The sequence below is a fragment of the Phaseolus vulgaris genome, chromosome 7 (assembly GCF_051622355.1).
Source record: "Phaseolus vulgaris cultivar YP4 chromosome 7, ASM5162235v1, whole genome shotgun sequence".
Lineage (NCBI taxonomy): Eukaryota > Viridiplantae > Streptophyta > Magnoliopsida > Fabales > Fabaceae > Phaseolus > Phaseolus vulgaris.
Window position 1 is genome coordinate 7,365,160 of NC_143504.1, and position 24,362 is coordinate 7,389,521.

Below are 24,362 nucleotides of genomic sequence, written 5' to 3' on the forward strand. Positions count from 1 at the left end.
TAGAATTATTTGGTGAATTTGGAACCAACACAGTTAGTTAGCTGCATTGTGTGTGATAGAGTGTGGTATTTTGTGGAGGAATGCAATGAATCCTTAAAGACATTTAATGCATGAAAGGTTGTAACTTTATGATATTTTATGATATTTATATACTAATGTTCGTTAAGATTAATTATAATCTTAAATATGATAATGATAATCATTTATAACATTTTCAGAACTTATCCAATGTAACTTACATAAGCTGTTCCATGTATATTAAAAAGTGTAGTTTCTTATCTATATTAGGTCACATTATTATTAAGCAACAATTTTATTTTATTTTATTTTAATAAAGAATTTTTTAAAATTTTAAACATATCGCAATTTTATATATTTTAACTTAGACTTAATTATTGCATATGATAAATTTATTGTTATAATAAATAAATAAATTATTTTTAAAATTGAGTTAATTAGAGAAGCAACATAAACTTTTTTAAGCAACTTTGGAATACCAATGCAAATATTGTTTCAAGGGACAAAAGAATCCTAAACATCAAGCTCTTAGATCTATTTTAAATGGACACAAAAAAAGTTTACTTATATATATATATGTGTGTGTATTAAAATTAAAAATTATGTGTGTGTGTATTAAAATTAAAAATTATATGATTTTGATTAAATTATAGTTCTAATGTTTAATGTCAGATAATGTTTATGTCAGATAATGTTTAATGATTATAATATTGTATATTTAAAATTTATATATCTATAATAATAAATAAAAGAATTCTCTTACTGTACATATTTTATAGTTTTTTTAATTATATTTTAAATCTTTTAAAAAAGTTATAATAACATATAAAATGATACATATTTAATAATTACATTTTAATTTTAGTTATACTTGAAAATTAAAAAAATAAATTATATAAATATTTAAAAATATCGTATAACTTTGCATGTAATTATTATTATTAATATTATTTTCAGTGATATACGAAGAATTATTTTCTCTTTCACCTCATAACTCTCCTAACACCAATGCTTCAATATCTAAACAATTTTTAATTTTTATTTATATAAGAATTATTTGAGGATAAAAAGGCTTACTAGTTAAAGAAATTGGGTTAAACTACTATTTAAAAGAATAAATTATAACAAGTGAAATAGGCAATTAACGTCAATAAAAAATTAAAGATTAAATTGAACCAAAATTAAAAATATTAAATATCTTATTTCTATTTGTACTAGTATGGGTCAAACGGTCAATATCATGTCTTCACTCTCACATTTGGATCGACCGAACATCCCACGTCTGTGTGAGCCGACCAATGCTTTCGGTCTAATTATGCTCAATCAAGATCAGTGAAGCTAAGTCATCATTAAGAACTAGGTAACACACCTCTAAACACGATCCACATCACTAATCTGGCCCAACAAGGTAGGTCCATTAAAATAATATAAATAGCGTACATTCTAAGAAGTTGATACGTCATTTATTACTGTACTCTGACACTAAGTGTCGAACCCCCTTTGTTGAATATGTTAAAAAATGCATCAAATGTCAAGAGTTCGCTTCCTACACCATACAAAACCAGAAGTGCTGCATAGCCTGACATCCCCATGGCCATTTGTCGTCTGGGAGATGAACATCATCGACCCCTTCGCACCAAGAAAATGTCAAATAGAATTCCTCCTCGTCGGAGTCGACTACTTCACTAAATGGATCGAGGCCGAGCCACTCGCATCCCATATCCGCCAAGAATGTGCAAAACTCTGTATGACAAAGTATTATGTGTTGGTTCGGCATACCTAACACAATAATAAAAAACAACAATCGACAGTTCATCGACCAGGGGCTCCAATCCTTCTATAACGACCTCGGTATCAAGTTTATTACAGCCTCGGTCAAACACCCCCAAACCAACGAGCAAGCCGAGGCTGCCAACAAGGTCATTCTAAATGAACTGAAGAAGCGGCTCAACAAGGCGAAGGGTCGATGGACTGAAGAATTGATAGAAGTCCTATGGCCGTACTAATGCACCCCCCAGACAACCACACAAGAAACTCCGTACAGCTTGACGTACGGGACCGAAGCAATGATCCCGATTGAGGTAGGCGAGCCTACCGTCCAAAGACAAATGTTCGACGTAACCCTCAATGAGGAAAGCTTGTCGGTCAATCTTGATTTGGTCAACGAGCTCCACGATAAGAGCAAAATTTGGGAGGCAGCATGCAAGCTTCAAGCGGCAAGACGCTACAACACCAAAGTCCGACCGAGGAGCTTCCATAAAGGAGATCTCGTTTGGAGAATGAGAAGCGACACGGGAAGAAACAAAGGCAAATTCTCATCCAATTGGGAATGACCCTTCCGAATCCGAGAAGTTGTAATTGGGGGGGGGGGGGGGGGGGGATACCACTTAGAGTGACTCTCGGGTAAAATTGTACCGAGGACGTGGAATGTCACGCACCTCAAATTTTATTACAGCTAAATTAATAAAGTTTACGCACTCTTTCCTTACCCGACCATTTTTTCCTGAAGAGGGTTTTCGGTCGGGAAGGTTTTAACGAGGCGGTTCTCTTCAACAATAATGAATTTGCGCATCTCAAACACTGGTTCGGTCTAGATGAAGCCTTAATCGGCATACCTGCCGACACCTTGTAACTTGGTTTGGTCTGGATGACGCCTTGACAGACATACCCAACCAACACCTTACACATTCGGTTCGGTCTGGATGAAACATTAATCGACATATCATGCCGACACCTCATAACTTGGTGTGGTCTAAATGAAGCCTAGACAGGTATACCCTGCCAACACCTTACACATTCGATTCGGTCTGGATGAAGCCTTAATCGACATACCCTGTCGACACCTGATAACTTGGTATGGTCTAGATGAAGCCTTGATAGGCATACCCTGCCAACACCTTACACATTCGGTTCGGTCTGGATGAAGCCTTAATCGGCATACCCTGCCGACACCTCACAACCTTGCATCAAAACCAAGCCTAAACTTTAAAAGAACTACAAACGAAGGCCGACCGCCTATTTAACTTGTTCAAATTTTTTATTGTCCAGATAATTTACCGGCCGTTAGCTTAACTTGCTAATTTCTCTTTAATCAATTACTTATTCGACCGAGCATTTACAATATTCAAAGAAAGCGATCGACTCATTAATAGAAGATGGGGAGGAAGGCCAAACCCCCGCCTCAGAAGAAGTACAAAAGGGTCACACCCCGACCGAAGGGAACAACAACTCAAAACCTAAGTCTACTGGTCTTCACCTTCAGCTCCCCCGGTTGGTGCGGGCTGCTCCTTCGCCGTGACCGCCAGCGCACTCGTTTCGGAAGGATCGAAGTTGCTAGACATTTGCGGGCCCCTGATGAACATATATTTATTCACACTCACTAGCCTTATTCATAGATTATTGGACTATAATAATAAATAAATCCATTGTTTTAATTAATATTCTTATAATTGGGTTTATTTGGGCTTTAACTATTATTATTGTTAATTTTGTGTTTTTAGAGTAAATTATCCAGAGGAAGCATCTACCTTTGTGAATGGGCCAAATATGCAAAAGTCCAAGTTGCTTCTTAAACCAAAACAAGAAACAAATTTTGAGGAGAAGAAAGAGAAAATAAAATCTACAATATCTCAGAAACAGAATTGGAAGCAAATCTTCTGCAAAATACAAGAATTCTGGAAAGATGGAGACTTGGAAACGGTTAACAAAATATAAACTACAATATTTTCCCAAGATCCTTGGAGCAGAAAAGCCTATAAAAGGACACAAGCATCAAGGAGAAAAGGGAGAGCTTCATAGGGTTTTCTTAGTTTATTTTCTTCTTTGTAATTATTTTGTTTTGCCTCCGCATGGAAGACTAAACCTTTTTGATTGGTTCCTCTGTAATTTCCCATTGAGCTCTGAGGTTTCGTTCAATAAAAGTTTCTATTTTTAATTCTCTATAGCAGTTGTTTTTATTGTCTAATCTCCTGGAAAACTAGTTTTTGTGAGAGGTTGTACTTGAACGCATGATTGAGAGTCTTCCTTATCTTAAACTTTGGTTTCTTAGTTAGTTCGCATTGTTCTAATTAATTTCTTGGGTGCATGATTCAAGGGAGAGGAGGTAAGCATTCCCATGGTGTATACGCATGGAACAAAGTGGGTATGGATTAAACCAGTAGACGCATGCTTTAGTGGTGAGTTTCAGTTGAATCAGATCGGCGCATGTTCAATCTGGTTTAGCTCTGTTGGAGGATTGAGAAAAGATTATTCTTTAGAGAACCTGTGAAGAATTCAATGGTGGAAGAACTTGGGATCAACCGCTTTTTATTTGTTATTTTAATCTCTTTTATATTTTCTGCACAACTATCCCAAACCCCCTTTTTTTTATCTTTATTGTTATTGCTAACTTTTATTGCTTGCAGATAGATTTTAAACCCTGATCAACTGATTTTACTATTGGATTCGTTGGGAGACGACTTGGGAACATTTGTCCACAATTATACTATCATATCTCTAGTGTTAGACAAGTCCACGCTAGAATCATATTAATTTGACAGCAAAACGACAGCTATCAACCCCCAAACAACACATGGGCCTGTCGGACGGCCTGGAAGAAGCTATGCTTGAGCAGCTCCAAGGTCCGCCTTGACCTCTTCCTTAGCAGCCTCCAAGCGAATGACCTCGAAATTCAGCACTGAGATCTTGCCTTCACCTTCCCTCACCATCTTCTTCAATCGAACCACCACGGTCGCCATCTCTGCTGCCCGACTCTCAGCCTCAGCCACTTTGTGCTGAGCCTTCTCCCTCTCGGCAACCTCCCGAGCAATCTTCTCCGCATAATCAAAGTTAGCAGCGAGAGATTGCTTCAAACTGCCCGAAGCTTCGGACAACTCATGCTCCAGTCGGGATATCTCCTCGATGAGGCAGTCTCGGTCCTGAGAACCAAGATGGACCATGACCAGGACGCGACACAACATCTCCACGCTACCCTTCAACAAATGCGTCATTGGAAAGGCCCGAATGACCTCCCAGGTCGGTCCAGGGAACGCAACCTTCACCCCTCGAGAAAATTGCATGTCACCCCCAACACCGTCAAGGGTGACATGGTGACCTCCAATGCACGTTTGGTTGCGGGAGGGGCGATTGGTTGGTTGAACTCATCTGTCGGCGGCGAGTCAACATCAACAGGGGAGCGGCGAGGAGGAGGTGTCGGCAGGGACCCGGGTGAGCGAGTAGTTGTCGTTATGTTACTCGACTCCCTTGGCCTCTTCTTGGACTTGCCGGAAGGGCCAACTGACCCCATACCAGCTCGACTAGCTGACCCCTTACCGGCATCTAGGGTCTCGACACTGGGTTGACCCTTTCATTGGGCGACCCTATCCCTGAAAGTATCGAGCATGTCGTTCGCCTGAGGACAATCCCAATTCATGAGTTCTGCAAAGAAAAGCAAAGTGTTAGTTAGAATCAAAAATATCGACCAAGGGTAAAAGAAACTAGCATACCCTTAATAGCCGCCCAGCGCAATGACTTCGCATGCACGCCAACTAACTTTCGCGTAGGAAGCTTCCTTGGGAGCATATCGAAGAGCGAGAGAATCTCTAGCTCTTCGATACCCCCGCCCGGTCGAGGCCACTCCTTGAAGTCACGAGGCTTCTTGGTCCAATACAAGGGAAACCTCGATCGACCGGTTTCATCAAAGAAATAAGACGTCGCCTTTGGCCTGAATACAAACTTTAAAAAATATCTCTTTGAATTTTTTATAAGAGGTAGCGAAGGAATTGAAAATGACATTACCCGACCGACTGATCAGTGAAGGCCACAGAACAGGGTTGGCCGAGTGAGAAGTATAATAGCTGAGGGAACAAGAAGGTGTAGGGTGGAAATGAAGAACGTCACATATTAAGTGAAAGGCCTAGATGAACGCCCAGGTATTCGGGTGAAGTTGGGTAGGCGCCAGGTTGAGCGTCCGAAGGACACCCATCGTGAAACTATCAAAAGGAAGAGAAACATGCAAGTCTGATAAAAGACATGAGTACATGTAGAAAAAAAGGGGAACTAGTAGCAGGCCGACCCATGGGCACGTTCTCGGTCTGCAAGCAGGGCTCAACACTAAAGAAACTCGAACGCGCATCCGCCTTCAGAATTGTGTACCTCCCTAAAAACTTGGCGACAAATTCCTCGTTTGAGAAGGTGGAGGCGATCTCAGTCACCTTAGAATTTGCCCAACCAAAATCCATTCGGGAGATGACTTGCTAGGGGCATCCCGACTGGTCGATAACATTGGCCGGATCGTCTCCCCTGACCATCTCTACAGGGTGCGGTACGTCAACCACACCGACCGATAAGGAATCAGTCGTAGAGGAACCGAAAGACAAATTCGAAGACGAAGAAGAGGGATGCACGGGAATAGGAGAAGGAGTAGCCGAAAAAGAAGAAGTAGGCTGAGACAAGGAAGACATAACTAACCTTATAAAAAACCGAAACATCGAAACACAACAAGAAGACGAGGAAACGCTCGGGTCTCAAAGCAAATATCAAAGAGATAGCACAATATCTCGGCATTGTTGGAACCGCTATTTATAGCCTCCAAGGACCTCGGGAGACGAAGCGTCACAACGATCCCAATGAGTATATTTAAAATTTATATATCTATAATAATAAATAAAAGAATTCTCTTACTGTACATATTTAATACTTTATTTTTAATTATATTTTAAATCTTTTAAAAAAATTATAATAACATATAAAATGATACATATTTAATAATTACATTATACTTTTAATTATATTTGAAAATTAAAAAATAAATTATATAAATATTTAAAAAATATCGTATAAGTTTGCATGAAGTTATTATTATTATTATTTTCAGTGATATACGAAGAATTCTTTCCTTCTTCACCTCATAACTCTCCTAACATCAATGCTTCAATAAAAAAACTGAAGATTAAATTGAACCAAAATTAAAAATATTAAATATCTTATTTCTATCTTTGATTAATCGATTTTAAAAAAAAAATGTTTGACATTTTGAAATAGTTTAGATAAATTTTAAGATTTGTTTATAGTGACGCAAATACTTGTAGTCTTGTCAGTCATGGTGACGGTATATTATGAATGATTGGATTGACGCGGATACGAACATGCAACGAAAGCCGTCTTCATCATTAAGATGTCTCAACTCATTTTCTTACCCATCGATCCTAACACGAACTAACGTCACGCTTTCTGCGAAACTTTCCTCGCCTTTTTTTCGTTCAATACTTTCTCCTACATTATTCACCCTACCCTACATTTTCAAATAAACAATTATAACCCAATTTATATAAAATTTTAAATATGTTAATTATCAATAAAGTTCAAAAATAAATTTAAAGAAAAAGTCACACCAGCTCAAAAACTTAAATACTGTTCTGGAATTTAAAGACTGGAATTTACGTGTCTTTTCTATATTTTTCAATTATTAAGATTTCTTTTTAAAATAGTTTCACTGCTTTTAACATTCTTTAAAGAACGATATAATAGATAAATGGACGGTGAAGGTGATCAAGTTGAAGATATTCAAACTAGTAAAATAAAATTTTAAAAAAGTATTTATAACTGTTAGATAAAAAAAAAAGGTGTTTTCAAAATTAAATTAAACAGTGTAAACGAGCTAGTAGCATTTTTAACTTTTGTGCGAGTACAAAATATGACATTAAGGGGGTGTTTGCTTTTGGGGTTGGCACTGTAGGCGCAGACGGATGTTGGGTGCCACCCCCATTTGGATTTGTAGATGGGTGAGGGTGAGGGTAAGGGTGAGGGTGAGGGTGAGAAGAAAGTTGGCCAAAATGAGGGTCTTCTCATAAGTGAAGAGAAAGGAGAGGGTGAGGGAGTGAGTGCCACGTAGGATAAGAGAAAAGTCATGTGTGCCCTTCACTTGAAGGTATCTGGCCATGCATGAGGAAGTATTTTGTTTGAAGCTTTTCAGCAAAAGCATGCATGCACATCAGCAACAAACACATGAGACATCTCACAAAACAGAGACAATTCACTTGTTCACAAAGCTTCTGTGAATTTAGTTTCGTTACGTCTGCCATAATCGATTATGTGGAAAAAAATTTGGTGGGATAATCGATTATGGTGTTTTTTGCACTTGAAACATAATCGATTATGTGTGGATAATCGATTATGCTCACGACATATTATCTGTAAAAAAAATTGGTGGAATAATCGATTATGGTGTTTTTTGCACTTGAAGCATAATCGATTATGTGTGGTATATGGATAATCGATTATGTGGTAATTTACACAGAGGTGATAATCGATTATGTTTCTTAATTTTCCAGATTTTTGGATTTCTATTTTTTGAACTAATTTTTGAATGATTTTTTGGACAATTTTATTTTGAATGAAATTTGTTTTAATTATTTTTAAAGTATTTGTTAATTAGTTTATAATTTTAGATGTGAATGTTTAGGAAAATTGATTATCTAAAATTGTATATTATTAATGTAAAAATTTCATGAAATTTGAATATGTTATTTTTGTGATATGAATTGAATTCAATTTATTATAGATTGAAATTAGAGATCTATTATTTTAAAATGCTTTTATTAAAAAGATTATAAAAATTATTGCAGTAATTTAAAAACGGAAAAATTAAATATACAAAAGATTTTTTTAAGATTTAACAATGTTAATAAACAAATATTGTATTAATAAAAAAAAACAGAAAAAGATTACATAATAAATTAGAATTTGTAATATTATGTGTACATAGTTACTATTTTATGAACATTTAATTCTTTATAAAAAAATATATTTATTTATTTGATGATTATTTTTACTTAATGGAAATAGAAATTTTGAATGCTATATTTTATGTTTTTGGATATTTTACGTACACATACCATAAAATACATATAATTTATTTGTCATAGTTTACATAAAAATTATTTATTTGAAAATTATTATTTTTATAGAATGGAAATACAAATTTTGATTAACTTAAATAATGTAATAGAAATTAAATAATATAATACTAATTAATTTAATTAACTTAAATTTCCTTTAAACTAATTAATATTTTATTTTCTTATTTATTTATATATAAGGGTAATTTTGTAATCTTACCATTTATACTATTCAAAATATATTAAAATACTCTCACAACTATCATATTATTCACACTTTCCAATAAACTTTCTTTACACATCCCTCAATCCAAACACCCTCAACTTTCTTCACACTTTCTTCACACTTCCACTCACTCACACCCTCAACTTTCCACTCACTTACAACCCCTAATCCAAACAAAGTCTAGGAAACAAAACTTTTGACTTAGGCTTCCTTTTTTTCTGGAAGCAGAAAGGAGCTGATTTACTGTTTGTAGGTAAAACACGAAAAACAAAATATTAAATAATATAAAACACAAAAAAAATGAAAAGAAAAACGAAATATTAAATAATATAAAACACAAAAAAAAGGAAAAAAATTTCTGTTTAAAACTTTCTTCACCTGGAGAGAATTGTAACGAAAGTTACTTTATAGTTTAGGTTAGTTTTTTTATTTTAAACTAAAATTATTATTATTTTTATTTAAAATAAGATTATAATTCAAATATAAACATATAATTAAAACTGTAAAAAAATATTTATTATAAAATAACATAATTAATTATTTATAAGAATAAATATAAATAATAGTAATAAATATATATTTTTAAATAAAAATATATATAATAATTATATTAATTATAAAAAATAAAGATAAAAATAATAAAGTTATTTAATTTATAAATAAATCAATCCAATTAATTTTTAATAATTTTTTAATATAAAAATAAATTTGTAAATTTATAATTTTATCAATTAAAAAATATAATTTCAATCACATCTATCTCTTCACTCACAAACTTTCATAAACTTTCTCTACACTTTCTACTCTATTTACCTTAATCCAAACAACCTCACTTTCTTCACACTTTTCCTTCAAATCATCTCAAATCGACTTCCTCATTTCCACTCTCTAATCCAAACAAAACCTTAGGAAAGAAAAAGCAAACCAACCATTTGCGTAGACTTGACTTGGTCCTGCTTCTCTCACGAGTCACAACCATCCACTGTATAAATACTCCTCAAACTTATCTTCATATCACAACAATTTTCAAATTGAAAAACCAACTCTTTCTTATTCACATATCTTTTCAATTCCCTTTCCCTTTCGCATTTTTCACCGACAGTTCTGCTTTTGTCTCAGCTCTCACAAACTTCAATAACAATGAAGGTCAGTGTTTTAATTTCAGCTCATAATTATTTTCAGATATTCACACTTTGATACTCGTAATTCAGTCTGTGTTTTGCTTTGATTGTTTATGATCTAAATCAACTTTCAAAGTTAGTGTGTTGAGTAGTCCTAACAACTGTTTGATTTTTGCTGTAACAGAAAGTTGTGTTGAAGGTGGATGTACAGGAAGACAAAATCAAGCAGAAAGCTATGAAGGCTGTCTCTGGCATTTCAGGTATTCAATTGAAATTCAATTTCTAGACTTCCTCATCTCTTTATCTTCTCTTCTTTCAATGCTCTAATGAAAAATGAAAAGATAAAGGGGAAAAACAATAAAAGAAAATATTGTAGTACAGCAGAGCTGCTATTCTTTCACTCAATTCAGTGAATTAGCTTGACTGAAACTGGATTTGTTTCAAAAAATAAAGTCCAAAGAATATAGTATGAATGATTCATTGATATTTGGTGATATACTAAAATTGTGATTGAAATACTGTTGTAGGTGTGGAGTCAGTTTCGGTGGACATGAAAGACAAGAAATTGACCTTAACAGGGGACATTGATCCAGTACAAGTAGTTGCCAAGCTAAGGAAGTTTTGTCATACAGAAATAGTTTCTGTTGGACCGGCAAAAGAGGAAAAGAAGGAAGAACCTAAAAAGGATGATAAAAAGAAGGAAGATGTGAAGAAAGATTCTGCAAAAGAAATAGTTGCAGATCCACTCAAGTTCCATCAAGCCTATGCCTATTATTATCAGATGAAACCACAGTACAATCCATATTACAGTGCTATAAGTGTGGAAGAGGATCCTAATGGCTGTGTCATTGTCTAATTTTATATTATTATAACTAAGTTGGATTTAAAAAATGAATAAAAAGAAAAATATTGTATTTATTTTTTCCTTGTTTCTTCTAATGACTTAAACTTAGGGATAGCTGGCCAAGCCTGTGAGGGTATTATGATGTACGGGATTAGATTTTGTTACGTGAAACTTCTGCAGAATCTTGATATCTTATTTATATGTAAGAACCAGAAAAAAATTGGCAATTCAGTAAATTTGAGTGTATTTTCAATATAAGTGTGTATCATTCAATATTAACAATTGTGTTAATGTGTTTCGGTTTACGTAATTAGAGGACAACATAATTTCAAAATTATCCTAATAAAAGTTTCACACATCTCAATGACATGGTTTTAAAGTCCAAAATTCCAAAATCAACAATGAACATAAAACATTTATTTAACAGAGACATCCATGTGCCTCTAATTGAAATTCTTAAAATCGACCATATTTTCAAATTTATAATAAAATGGAGTTATCAAGCACCAAACTCAATTACGTAGATTCAGCATTGGTTAAGAAACCCTTCGTTCTGATCCAAGAGAAACCTTTGCCAAAAAAAATGCATAAAGTGGAGAATCAGCAAATGCAAGCTTTCACTGTCACCAAAGAAGAGAGAAATTCGAATTTGAGTTTTGTCGTGACACAACATTAATAAAGAGGATGAAGTGAACAATGTAAAACGGATTTTTTTACATTTGATACCTTAAATCTAATAAAAAAGTTAAACTTGATTTAAAAAATGTTACGGCGCATTATTTTCACTAGTGATGATTGATTTTACATAAATTTTGTGTGATTATAATATTATATTAATTTAAGATTTAAGACAACCACATTATTATTATTATTATTATTATTATTATTATTATTATTATTATTATTATTATTATTATTATTATTACAGAAATGTGGAACTGAATCTAATAGCACATGATTCTTGGTGCTATTGTCACTGTGGAGTAGTTCAGTATCGGCTTTTCTTTCTTGGATAAATTATTTGGATGGAATATTCTTATACTGGGTTTTAGAAATAATTAACTCCTTCTCCTCTCAGCTTCTCAGTCTTTTATTTTTACTGTTGACTTGGGTTTTCGATTATTGGATTAGCTAGCTCGGACTCTATTATATGGGTTTTAACTTGTTCTCGACTATTGGAAGCGGACCATCACTCAACTATTGGATATGGTCAAGTTCTCGGCTTCTAGATCCAGGATCACTCAAATGTGGGTGTGTGTATCTGCAATGATGGTAAAGTGAGAACCAGTTTGTTTGATTATCATATAAAAACACTCTACCTACCTATTAAACATATTACCTATTTATAGTGGTTGTTGTTGAGCTTTAACTTAATTGAACTTTTACTTTTCACACCTTTCGGCTATTAAGTATAATTTTAGAGTTTTGAATCTATTTATTAGACTGTGATTGAATGTTATTTTATTCTATTATTTATTTATATTATTTTAACTTTTAATATTCTGTTTTTCGATTTCTTGGCGTAATTAATACAATACTAAATGAAAACACTTTATTTTAAAAACAAGTTAAAATGTGAATCATATTTATAGAGATTGAAAAATATTTCATTATTTGTAAATAAAAAATATGGTTTGAATCGAACCTGTTTGGTAGCTTTAAAATACAAAATGAAGAAAATTTGAATGTGGGGCTAACGCGGAGAGGAACGTGGTAGGGAACGTTGGCGTCGTCATCGACAACTTTCATCTATAGTCAACATAAGGAATCTTCCAGGATCCAAACTCGAACTAATATTATCCCTTCTTTTCTTTTCCTTCAAATTATTCGGCTTCACTTCACTCTCTCTGTCGCCGCCATAAACTACTATAAATCTTCCTCAACCTTATCTTCATTTCACAACTTCAAATTTCAAAACCATCTTTTCCTCATCCACCTATCTTCTCCTTCACTCTCTACCAATTTGCACTAACACTCCCTCTTCTATCTTCACTCTCACAAACTTCAATAACAATGAAGGTTAGTGTTCCAATTTCACCTCTTAATTCTTCTTAGATATTCACACTTCATACTCCAAGTTCAGTCTCTGTTTTGTTTTGATCGTTTATGGTCTAAATCAACTTCCAAACTTAGAGTGTTGAGTAGTCCTAACAACTGTTTGATTTTTGCTGTAACAGAAAGTTGTGTTGAAGGTGGATGTACATGAAGACAAAATCAAGCAGAAAGCTATGAAGGCTGTCTCTGGCATTTCAGGTATTCAATTAAATTTCAATTACTGAACTTCCTCATCTCTTTATCTTCTCTTCTTTCAATGCTCTAATGAAAAATGAAAAGATAAAGGGGAAAAACAATAAAAGAAAATATTGTAATACAGCAGAGCTGCTATTCTTTCACTCAATTCAGTGAATTAGCTTGACTGAAACTGGTTTTTGTTTCAAAAAATAAAGTCCAAAGAATATAGTATGAATGATTCATTGATATTTGGTGATATACTAAAATTGTGATTGAAATACTGTTGTAGGTGTGGAGTCAGTTTCGGTGGACATGAAAGACAAGAAATTGACCTTAACAGGGGACATTGATCCTGTACAAGTAGTTGCCAAGCTAAGGAAGTTTTGTCACACAGAAATAGTTTCTGTTGGACCGGCAAAAGAGGAAAAGAAGGAAGAACCTAAAAAGGATGATAAAAAGAAGGAAGATGTGAAGAAAGATTCTGCAAAAGAAATGGTTGTAGATCCACTCAAGTTCCATGAAGCATATCCATATTATTATCAGATGAAACCACAATACAATCCATATTACAGTGCCGTAAGTGTGGAAGAGGATCCTAATGGCTGTGTCATTGTCTAATTTTATTATAAATAAGTTGGATTTAAAAAGTGAATACAAAAGAAAAATATTGTATTTATCTTTTTCCTGTTTCTTCTAATGAGGGATAGCTGACCAAGTCAATGAAGGTATCATGATGTAAATGATTAAATTTTGTTGGTTTCATACAAAAAGCTTCTGCAGAATCTTGATATCTTATTTATGTGTATAAACTAAGAAAAAATCGAAATTCAGTAAATTTGAGGGGTATTTTCATTATAATTGTGTTTCTTTTAATATTAACAGTTATGTTAATGTTTTTCGTTTTAGGTAACAGTTTCACACATGTCATTGACATGGTCTTAAGATTCAACTATTAATTACATGCATGAGATAAATTGATCCACACATTAAAATATCAGTTACCAAATAAAGTATCAAATGCAGTGTGATACTTTTCCTTTGAAACAAACAAAAACAAACAAAAGAATGGAGTTTAATATTTTATTTCCAAATATTTGTTTTTAATTCAACCAAAAAAGCATAGCGTTAGCCTCTCTTTGTATTTAGGAAGATACTCTTTACGCACATTAAAATGGCAAGAAATTTTGTGTTTGATTCCACTTATTTGCAATGAAAAAAAAGCGGGAAATGGGAAAAAACGTTCCCTTCTGAAATGTCCAGAAAGAATAAGAAAGACCGGTCACTTTTTTTAATTACAATTTTATCCTCCTCTACAACTGTCCAAATATATAATATAATATAAATAAAATAGTATTAAGTATTAAATAAATTTATATTATTAAAATATTTAATAATATTATTAATATAAATAAAATAATTATTTATAATAAAAAATAAATTTATATAATAATATTATAATTTAATAAAATATAAATATAAAATAATAGTATTTGTTATATCTAGATATATTATGGATTAATTTTGTTTTAATATATTAAAATTTATTGTGTTTCTATTTTGTATGATTTTTACGATTATAAATATTACAATTTTTTTATTTAAAAAGAAAAATTAACTAAAATCTATACAAAATTATATTTTATTTTATTTTTTAATTAGTAAAATAAGGGTAAATTTGTAAATATATATTTTTAACATTTTAAAAAAATTAAAAAATCTTTCAAATCTATCATATCACTCACAAACTCCAATAAACTTTTCCTACAAATCCATTGTGTGTGATAGAGTGTGGCATTCTGTGGAGGAATCCAATGAATCCTTAAAGACATTTTAGTGCATGAAAGGTTGTAACTTTAAGTATATATATATATATATATATATATATATAAATATGAAAACTTAGCACACGCTAATTTAAAAATTGTGTGACACTCACATGGACTAAGTCTTCGCTTCTTTAAAAATGTGTGACACTCACGTAGATTAAGTTCACGCTTTTTTAAAAATGTGTGGACACCTCTCGAAGGCTAAGCCCATACTCCTTTAAATAAATATCATTTTGTGTGAACAACACCTAGGTCAAACCCACGCTAGTTTAAAAATTGCGTCACCTCCTTGTAGGTTTCACCTACGCAGAAAAAACACCAATGCGCGTCGCCCTCACCGCAATATTTTTAGGTCGAGCACATTAGCTTAGAAATTTCCATTAACGTTAAGCCCACAATAGTTACAGTATTGCGTCCGTTTTTTATGGTTAATGCCTCTTTTTGGCCCATCCTAATAAACATATTTTGTGTAGTAGCATGAAAAGTTGTAACTTTATAATATTTTATTTATATATATATATATACACTAATGTTCGTTAAGATTAATTATAATCTTAAATATGATAATGATAATCATTTATAACATTTTCAGAACTTATCTAATGTAACTTACATAAACTATTACATATATATTAAAAAGTGTAGTTTCTTATCTATATGAGGTGACATTATTATTATAAGCAACAATTTATTTTATTTTAATAAATAATTTTTTAATAGTGTGAAGTTTTTCTATACCATTTTTTGAACCAATTGTTAAATTATTTCATACTTCTATCGGTTTCTTTTCATTTGTCCTTTGATATTTTTTAAATATAATTAATATAATAGAAATTGATTAATATTATCTTAATTATAAATGAAATAGGAAGGATGGATAGTAAAAAAGAAATAAAGTAGAAAGATAAATTATTTGGATGGATTGAAATAAATACGAAAAAGTAAAAAAAAAATCCGTTTAGGTGGAAAGAAAAATAATAAAATTATATAACAAAAGAAACATTAAAGTAATAACTAACACAATAAAAGAGTTGAATTATTTATTAATGGTTGGGCAATAAGTTTAATGGAATGAACAAAATCAAGCAAGCATGATACTTTATTCTATTATTTAAATAAGTAAATTTTAAGTTTTACATTATATTAACACATGTTTAATACATATTTGTATTCATACATTATATCTAGTATTAAAATATTATATGATAAATTCATAGAGTTAAAAAATTAAAGAAAATTCTTATAAAAATAAGATATTATAAATGAGATGAACAAACTCACTCAACTTTATTTTTTCCATACAAACCAAAATCAATACTTCATTTAGATTCATTTGCACCTCTATTTAATAATAAAAAATTAAAATAATTTTTATTATAAGTTGAAATCTATTAAAAATTACAAAATTTTATAAAGTCCCGTTCGATATTTAATAAATTCCAGTAACTCATAACGAGACATCGTAAGTGGGGAAGTATTATACTGAGAATCATCAAACTCTTAGTTGACTTTCTCTCTCTCTTTTCTCTCTTTGTGTTGATTTTTTTCTTTAAATATCTTCAACTAGAGCTCCAGTGAGTGAACTCATGTACTTTCAAACAAAATCATCTTGCTTGTAGCTTCTTCACACCAACACTCTTCTTTGCTTTTCCTTAGCAACCTTCAACGCTGCGTCAATGAATGTGAGAATTTGTAAACTTTTATCTACTTTTCACCAACTATTATCTTTATCTTCATCAGCTAGTTTCATAATGTTTTCATTCTTGCAACTTGTTATAAGGGTTCAAAGTGACCAAGTCATAACAGTTTTCTGTGTTTTTACTCTATCACAGAAAGTTGTGCTAAAGGTGGAACTACCGGATGACAAAATTAAGAAAAAAGCCATGAAGGCAGTCTCCAAAATTTCAGGTGAATTTCAATTTCAATCTCTTGTAAGTACTCACCCAAACAAGGAAAGAAAGAGAGAGAAAAACATGTGTAGGTTACATAACATGGCCAGAACCAAACTTTGTTTTATGTAATGATTTGAAGGTGATTGTTATTATGGCAGGAGTTGAATCCGTGTCATTGGAAATGAAGGAGCAGAAATTAACCTTAATTGGAGACATGGACGCTGTGGTTGTGGTGGAGAAGCTGAGGAAGGTGTGTTACACCGAGATAATCTCTTATGGAGCAGCGAAGGTAGAGAACAAGGAAAAGAAAAAAGAGGAGAAGAACCAGCCAGAGAAGAAGAATAACGATCAAACTCAGAATATTGCTGATATTTTGAAGACCTACGAAAACTACCATAATCATTATCATTACACAAGTTATGTGGAAGAGAATCCTAATGCGTGTGTCATTTGCTAAGTTCATTTCAGATCACGCCAACTCAACAGAAAATAAGTGTACAAAAGTACATGGTTGTTCGAAGTTGCAGTGGTGCATTTGAATATCAGCTTCATTTCTCCCTCTTATTTTGCTGTTGATAATATCTTTGAGAAGAAGAGATCCAGTTATAATGGCGTAATTCTCATTAATTATTACAATATAAATAATTTTATATCTATTTTATTGTTCATGATAAATTTTCTTAAACTGAAGAAAAATAAGAAAGTATTAATCGAATAATTATAAATCTAAACTCATGATATATAGCGTCTTCAACTGGAAAATAAATATAGCGTATAATGCTGTTTACTAGTATACATGAATAACTAAATATCTAAATGTAAACGAACAAATGTAATAAATAACAGTACCCTCCACCTTTTTTCCTAAAGATAATTAAACATAAAAAGATAAATTCCAATAAAATTAAAATTATAGTGAACATTCTACTCTGAGTGTGAGTATTTTGTTCAAAATATTTAACTTAAATTTGAAATAGTTAATATTATAACTGCAATATATAAAATTAATTTAAATAAATAACTATAAGTAACGATATTTAAGAGAAGTAATATTTTAATTTAAATAAAATTGAAAAGTGCTATATACACATTGTTATTGCAGCTCCCACCACCCCGTTATAGCACCTAACGTTCACTGTTGCAACACCCACCGCACCGCCACAACCACCACTTGTACCACCGCAACATCCCACCATTGTCGCAACCTCCTACTCTTATTATGTCAGATCGCGTAACTATTTTTGTTCAGCAACCATACTATTACTATTGTTGAAGATTTCACGATTAAATATTGAGACATTTTATTCTATATAACTAAGTGTTAATCTTTATTTTATAAAATTAAATTAAATTTAAAATTCACTTTTTAATAATAATATTCTTAACGTCCATTTTCCATTTAATTGAATTATGAAACCAGTATGTATCTTATCCCTCTCCACCATCATAATTAATAGTTAAGATGCATTACATTTTGCCGACCGGTACGTAATTCATATTTATACTGTGTGAGAGATTTTTTTCATCAATTAATATAAAAAGTTTTTCTTTTAATTTTTTTTCTTACTTATTACGTTAAATACATACGATACTGATGTAAAAGAAAACTAATTTACATTGAATTCTTCTTACCAATGTAAAAAGAACTTTTTACATCACATAATTAATTAACATAGAATAAAATAACTCTTTACATCATATATCGGTTCTTAAAGTGACGTTCAACGTAAGATGTCTACTTCTTTATATGAGTTTTAAAATTATTATTACTACTTAAAATATTACCATAAGTAATCATTTATTAATTAAAAGATAACATAAGAAAATATACCATTAATTATACATATCTTATTTTCTTTAATATTAGTAAAAATACATTCATGATTGCATGTGCGTCTGTTTGCCGCATTTTTTATTATATTTTCTTATAATTATATATCTATATATCTATATATATAATTTTTATTTTCTAAATGTTGTTTATTATATGAAAATAAAATAAAAACTAATTATTTTATTTACTATATGTTGTAATAAAAAGAATTATATAGAATCAAACCTTTTAAATGCTTATAATCTAATTGTCTTTAAAAGCGGTAACTTTTTTAAAATCTACATGGGAGTTTCTTTCCATTACCAATTAGTTTCTTTTTTTTTGTCTTTTCTTTTTTTCCACTATATTTTAATTTTTTTAAATCTGCATCCTTTATGAATTTTATATTATAATTTAAAAATATTACTAGAAGTAAAATAAAAAACAATTTATGTATACTAATGGAAAATTTTAGTATATATATATATATATTTATTGCTATAAATAAATAAATAAAATCATAAGTCACGATAGAGTTAGTCTCGTATTATATATTGTATTACTTAAAAATTTGACTTATCGTGATAGATAGTTGTTGAGACTTGATGAGGAAGGTAGGATTTTTAGGTTTTAAGAAAATGAATTTAAGTGTGAATGAGTTTTTGTGAGACTTGTTTGTGGGTGAGGGTTTTTGATTTGTACATGTGTGTTTGTGGACTTTTGGTAATCTTAGAAGATGTTTTGCTTGTATTGTCTTTTATCCTCTTTTGTTTAAAGATAGTATAAGGATCTTGATATGGTAGTTGATGTTTTCTTTTGATATGACATACCATTCACTTTCATTATTAAGGATTTGTTGGGTGGTTTGTAGAGCTTGAAAATTGTATATAGGTCAAGTGTTGAGCAGGTTAGTTATGGTCATTTTTGTATAAATGTTGGAATACCTTTTAAGTGTCTGTATAAGAGTTTGAACATTCTTAAAATGTCTCATTTTATTTATTATTTGTTGATAAAAAAAGTTAAAAATATAACATTGTCAACTAATTCAAAATATACCGATTTTAATGTAATTATTATAAAGCTTAAAAAAATACTAAAAAAAACATTTACATTATCGATATATATATATATATATATATTATGATAATTAATTTACATAACTAGTATAATTCTTTTTATCGTAAACCAATTACAAAAAACTTTGAAAGTCACCTTAATTAACTTAATTAAGTATCATTTAGTTTCATTACTTCAAAAAATATTTCACATCAATTATTTATGAATATTTACATTTCGATCTCGTATAGATGTTACTTATAAAATAAGTTTGTTAGTTTTTACATTGGTTATTGAAATGATGCAAAATCAAGTAATATTAAATTGAGTATGACTATAACCAATATAGTACGTGTCTTGTAAATATAATGAAAAATTTGTTGAAGGACATATTATATTATTTGTTTTAAGCAACTGATATGATATAATGTCATTTTTTATTTATTATATCGATCGGTTTTAGTCAATAACTGCTGTAATATATGGTGTTATTTTATGAAATAGATTTTTATACATCTCAACTAATAATTGCAAATAATTTCAAGTAGTTACATGATATTGCGAAAAATTAAACTAACAAATACTAATATTATACTTAAAGAACAATATTTAAGTACATAAGTACATCGACATCAAAATTGTCAGAGACCAAATTATATGTAAATTAATTATAGCTTTCAATGAAAGCTAATTTAACTATATTAGAATACTTTGTCAAAATAATACATTATTCTACTGACAAAAAGTTACAAATTTTTAATATGTTAAAAATATCTTATTCATTGGTAACGAATTTCTTCAATTGAATTTATTTCGAAAGATTTATCATCGACAAAAAGTTATAGTAGACAATAAATATTAGTTCTTTTATAATAACGTGACAAATAAAAAATATGAGTCTTTTTTATAATATTTAAATGTTACAAATTTATTACTTGTTCTTCAGAATAAAAATATTAACACGAGTTATGAATTTACACGCAAAACTTTCTTGTTGTGAATTACACTAATATATAAAATTAAATCAAGTTAATAAAAATGAATATGTTATAGTTTCAATCTAAAAATATCAATAATTTATATTTAACGACGGAATTTCAGTATTATTGACAAATTTTGATCATGATATCAAATTTTTTTAGTTATGAATCAAGAAAGCAGTCCTAAATATATGATACCTCACTACAAGAAAATCATGAAATAGAAATCAAAATAATTAGTTGTAATAGTAATTAAATTAAAAATCATTTTAGAAACTAAATAAAAAATTGGTTTCTAAATTAATTTCTATTATTGTTAAATAGTTTCTAAATTGGTATTTAATTAGCAACCAAGGTTTTAACTACCAATTATTTAGTTTCTAAATTTGGTCTCTAAAACCTCGGTTGCTAATTACATACCAACTTAGAAACTATTTAACAATAATAGATATTAATTTAGAAAATATTTAACAATAATAGAAACTAATTTAGAAACCAATTTTTTATTTAGTTTCTAAAATGGTCTCTAATTTAGTTACTATTGCAACTAATTATTTTGGTCTCTAAATATTAGTTTCTATTTCATGATTTTTATAGTACTTTTTCGTTTTAAAAAATAAATTAATAGCGGAATTTTTAAAATATTATCTCACAATAGAAAAACTATAGAAACAATCCACCAATATAGTTCCTATTAGAGTAAGTGCCATTTTATTGTTAAAATAGAATTAATTAATTTTATTATTTTTCAAAAAAACTATATATATATATATATATATATATTAAAGTTCTCTTCCATCTCATTTGGATTTCATTTCCTTCTCCCTATAGCCATCACTTTTTTTCTCCACCTTCTCTTCTGTCTTTTTTTTCTCGTTTATCATTTACTCAAAACTCTCCTCAAAATGCAGATAAAATTTATCATTACTCGTAAATTTTAGTCATAAGACAGAGTTATATTTAAAATGTTTTGGATCTTCACTAACAGCTCTCTCTACATATCCTTTCTCTTTAAAAAAAGTTGACCAATTCAAAAAGTTTATTAATTAATCTCACAATATTATCAATCAATCCTACATCGTTAATCAATCTAGGGGAATTGATCAATACTAGAATTATGTCTACTCTTGTAAGAGTTGATTTATTTGAATTAATAATTTTACAGCAAATAATATATTTTACGAATAAATATAACTAGGAAAATTATGTGTCTGCATTTTTATGAAAAGAATAATTATTTTCCTAATTTGTCTATGCAAATAATTATCTTCTAATTTCATTTCTGACTGTAACAGATAGATCACGAGTGATTTCAAGCTTGACGTACAAAGACTAACATGCATATCCTTCATCTGAATATTCTACTTCCAGTCGTTGAGTTATTTTATCTCAACTTTCTTTAAATAAAATAAAATCTAACACAGTGGTTGCATAATGAAATCTTAACAACATTTCATGTAATTTAAAATCTTAAACTCACTTTAGGATTTAATTAATCATAGGTGCAAGTTGTATGATACAGTTGGTCAATATCGGCACCTTCTTCAGTACGCAGTGATCAAAGGAAGATCACATGCATGTATGTAAACAATGAGTGTTTATTTATTACATGTGAAAGCAAACTCATATGAGGACAAAGAGAGATCTTAGTTTATTTCATGCATAAGAATTGCACTTTTTTAAGCATAGTTTTAGATTGTTCATTTACCATATCTTTGCTTATTTATTGACTCTCCTTCAATAATGTTGAAGACAAGGGTCAGATTAATTGGATCTGTCTAGGTTAAATGCATGATTTATTTAAATGGTCCAATTGAAAAGATTCCTATTAACTAATGTTAAGCTGGTATAATGAGATGTTGAAGGCCACATAATATGGTTTGGATTTGCTTAATAAATTATTAGGGTGGTGATGGAGAAACAACTAAGGGAATGAAGAAAGTGAATTAAAGTAACCAATGGAGAGATTAATTCTCTTTTTAAATAGTAAATGGATGGTTATGTCATCTATGAGATAAAACAAACATTGTAACAGCAACATCACTCACACGTTGCTCTGGCATTTTTATCATGATATCTATTATGATCTAAAAGAGGTTATTTCTAATAAATGAAACATAAGATCATCTTAAAGATTTAATGACAAATTAAAAATATTAAGACTAAGTGAGAAACTTATTCTTAATTGTTAGATTACTACAATACCCAAAGTGTCCCAAACTTCACCACATGTTCTATACATGCAAATTGAATACATAACAAAATTATTCTTTAATTATTGAACCTCTTTTCCATTTTCTTATGGAGGAAAATGTGACTAGTCCAGAATATGAGTGTGTTTTTACAAGCAACCATTTAGTACATACCATGCAATAATTTTTTTAATTTAAATGTAGTAATAGTAATAAAAGAAATTAAAAAAAAACATGAATTCTTATACTTACTGAATGTGATCTTCAAGAGAAACTGACATTTTCCAACTGAAACACATAATAACGTAGTAAGTTTTGAGTCACAAGATGACACATCTGCAATATTCCATATAAGTGCATTAAGACAATTTCTCAATGCACTGAAGAACATATTCATAGATTTAGCTTCTTTTACTATATGTCATTGACCTCCTATTAAGCAACATAGATGTTACACCACCTAAAACAATCCTGATTGCATGAATAATAGTTCTTAATTATGCCATTATATGATTTTAAATATGATTTCATATTTTCCCAAAGCATTTCTATATGACCACTCTCAATAAAGTTTTTTTTTCCCATTAAAAATAAATAAACAAAAAATCAACTTCTTTTTCTCAACAATAATAAATGTAACATATATAACTCCATTTTGATTGTGTCTGATATAGAATGAACTTAGAATCATTGAATGAACTTGATCATCAAATTTTGGATTATAAGTTCATAACCCTAGCCCATTGCCATTTTGGGTGGAGCACATGTACTAATTTTTTTTATTGCAGTTAGTAAAGTAAGAGTTGAACCAAAAAAATAGATTGTAAAGGCTAAAGAAGGGTATCTTGAGCAATTTCAATAATAGGGTTCATTGATATTCTTGGTAGTAGATGCTATCATACATACAATTATACTTAATTCGATGATACTGTTTGATCGGAAAGGGAACCTTTTTCCAATATTGCACCTTAAGAATTATTTTTTGGTTTCATCCAGATATTAATAATTTGATTCTTTTAGATAATAGTAGATAGAAACAACACTTGTAAAGGTAAATAATTTTCCAAACCAAAGTTTAATTGAATTATTTATTTATTTTTGTTGTATAAATTGAATTAATTTTCCGTTGTATAAGTTAAATTATTTTTTTTAAAGTTTTATTTAAGTTTATTAAGATCTAATTAAATGTTTTAAATATTACAAAAATGGTGAATTAAATATCTTTTAAATTTAGTGATTTATGTATGTTTGAAAGAATTTATATGTAATATTTGTTAATTATATCA

General features: G+C 30.2%; 3 protein-coding genes across 3 annotated transcripts; all 3 read left to right on the top strand.

Moving 5' to 3' along the window:
- The first annotated feature begins 10,128 nt into the window (after positions 1-10,128).
- On the top strand, positions 10,129-11,343 carry LOC137829529 (heavy metal-associated isoprenylated plant protein 12). The gene is made up of 3 exons (XM_068636350.2): positions 10,129-10,266; positions 10,426-10,501; positions 10,769-11,343. The coding sequence occupies exons 1-3, from the start codon at positions 10,261-10,263 to the stop codon at positions 11,095-11,097; spliced, it is 411 nt and encodes a 136-aa protein (XP_068492451.2). The 5' UTR covers positions 10,129-10,260; the 3' UTR covers positions 11,098-11,343.
- A 1,567-nt stretch (positions 11,344-12,910) lies between these two features.
- On the top strand, positions 12,911-14,175 carry LOC137829531 (heavy metal-associated isoprenylated plant protein 12). Its single transcript, XM_068636351.1, has 3 exons — positions 12,911-13,104; positions 13,263-13,338; positions 13,607-14,175. Exons 1-3 carry the CDS (start codon positions 13,099-13,101, stop codon positions 13,933-13,935), a joined length of 411 nt encoding a protein of 136 aa, XP_068492452.1. The 5' UTR covers positions 12,911-13,098; the 3' UTR covers positions 13,936-14,175.
- A 2,544-nt stretch (positions 14,176-16,719) lies between these two features.
- Positions 16,720-17,691, top strand: LOC137829532 (heavy metal-associated isoprenylated plant protein 39). The gene is made up of 3 exons (XM_068636352.2): positions 16,720-16,825; positions 16,976-17,051; positions 17,194-17,691. Exons 1-3 carry the CDS (start codon positions 16,820-16,822, stop codon positions 17,490-17,492), a joined length of 381 nt encoding a protein of 126 aa, XP_068492453.1. The 5' UTR covers positions 16,720-16,819; the 3' UTR covers positions 17,493-17,691.
- Positions 17,692-24,362: the final 6,671 nt, after the last annotated feature.

Excerpts from the sequence above, each read along its gene's own strand:
- LOC137829532 (XM_068636352.2), top strand. Across the intron at positions 17,052-17,193 it reads GGCAGTCTCCAAAATTTCAG|GAGTTGAATCCGTGTCATTG; the intron begins GTGAATTTCAAT and ends TTATTATGGCAG.
- LOC137829531 (XM_068636351.1), top strand. Across the intron at positions 13,339-13,606 it reads GGCTGTCTCTGGCATTTCAG|GTGTGGAGTCAGTTTCGGTG; the intron begins GTATTCAATTAA and ends ATACTGTTGTAG.
- LOC137829529 (XM_068636350.2), top strand. Across the intron at positions 10,502-10,768 it reads GGCTGTCTCTGGCATTTCAG|GTGTGGAGTCAGTTTCGGTG; the intron begins GTATTCAATTGA and ends ATACTGTTGTAG.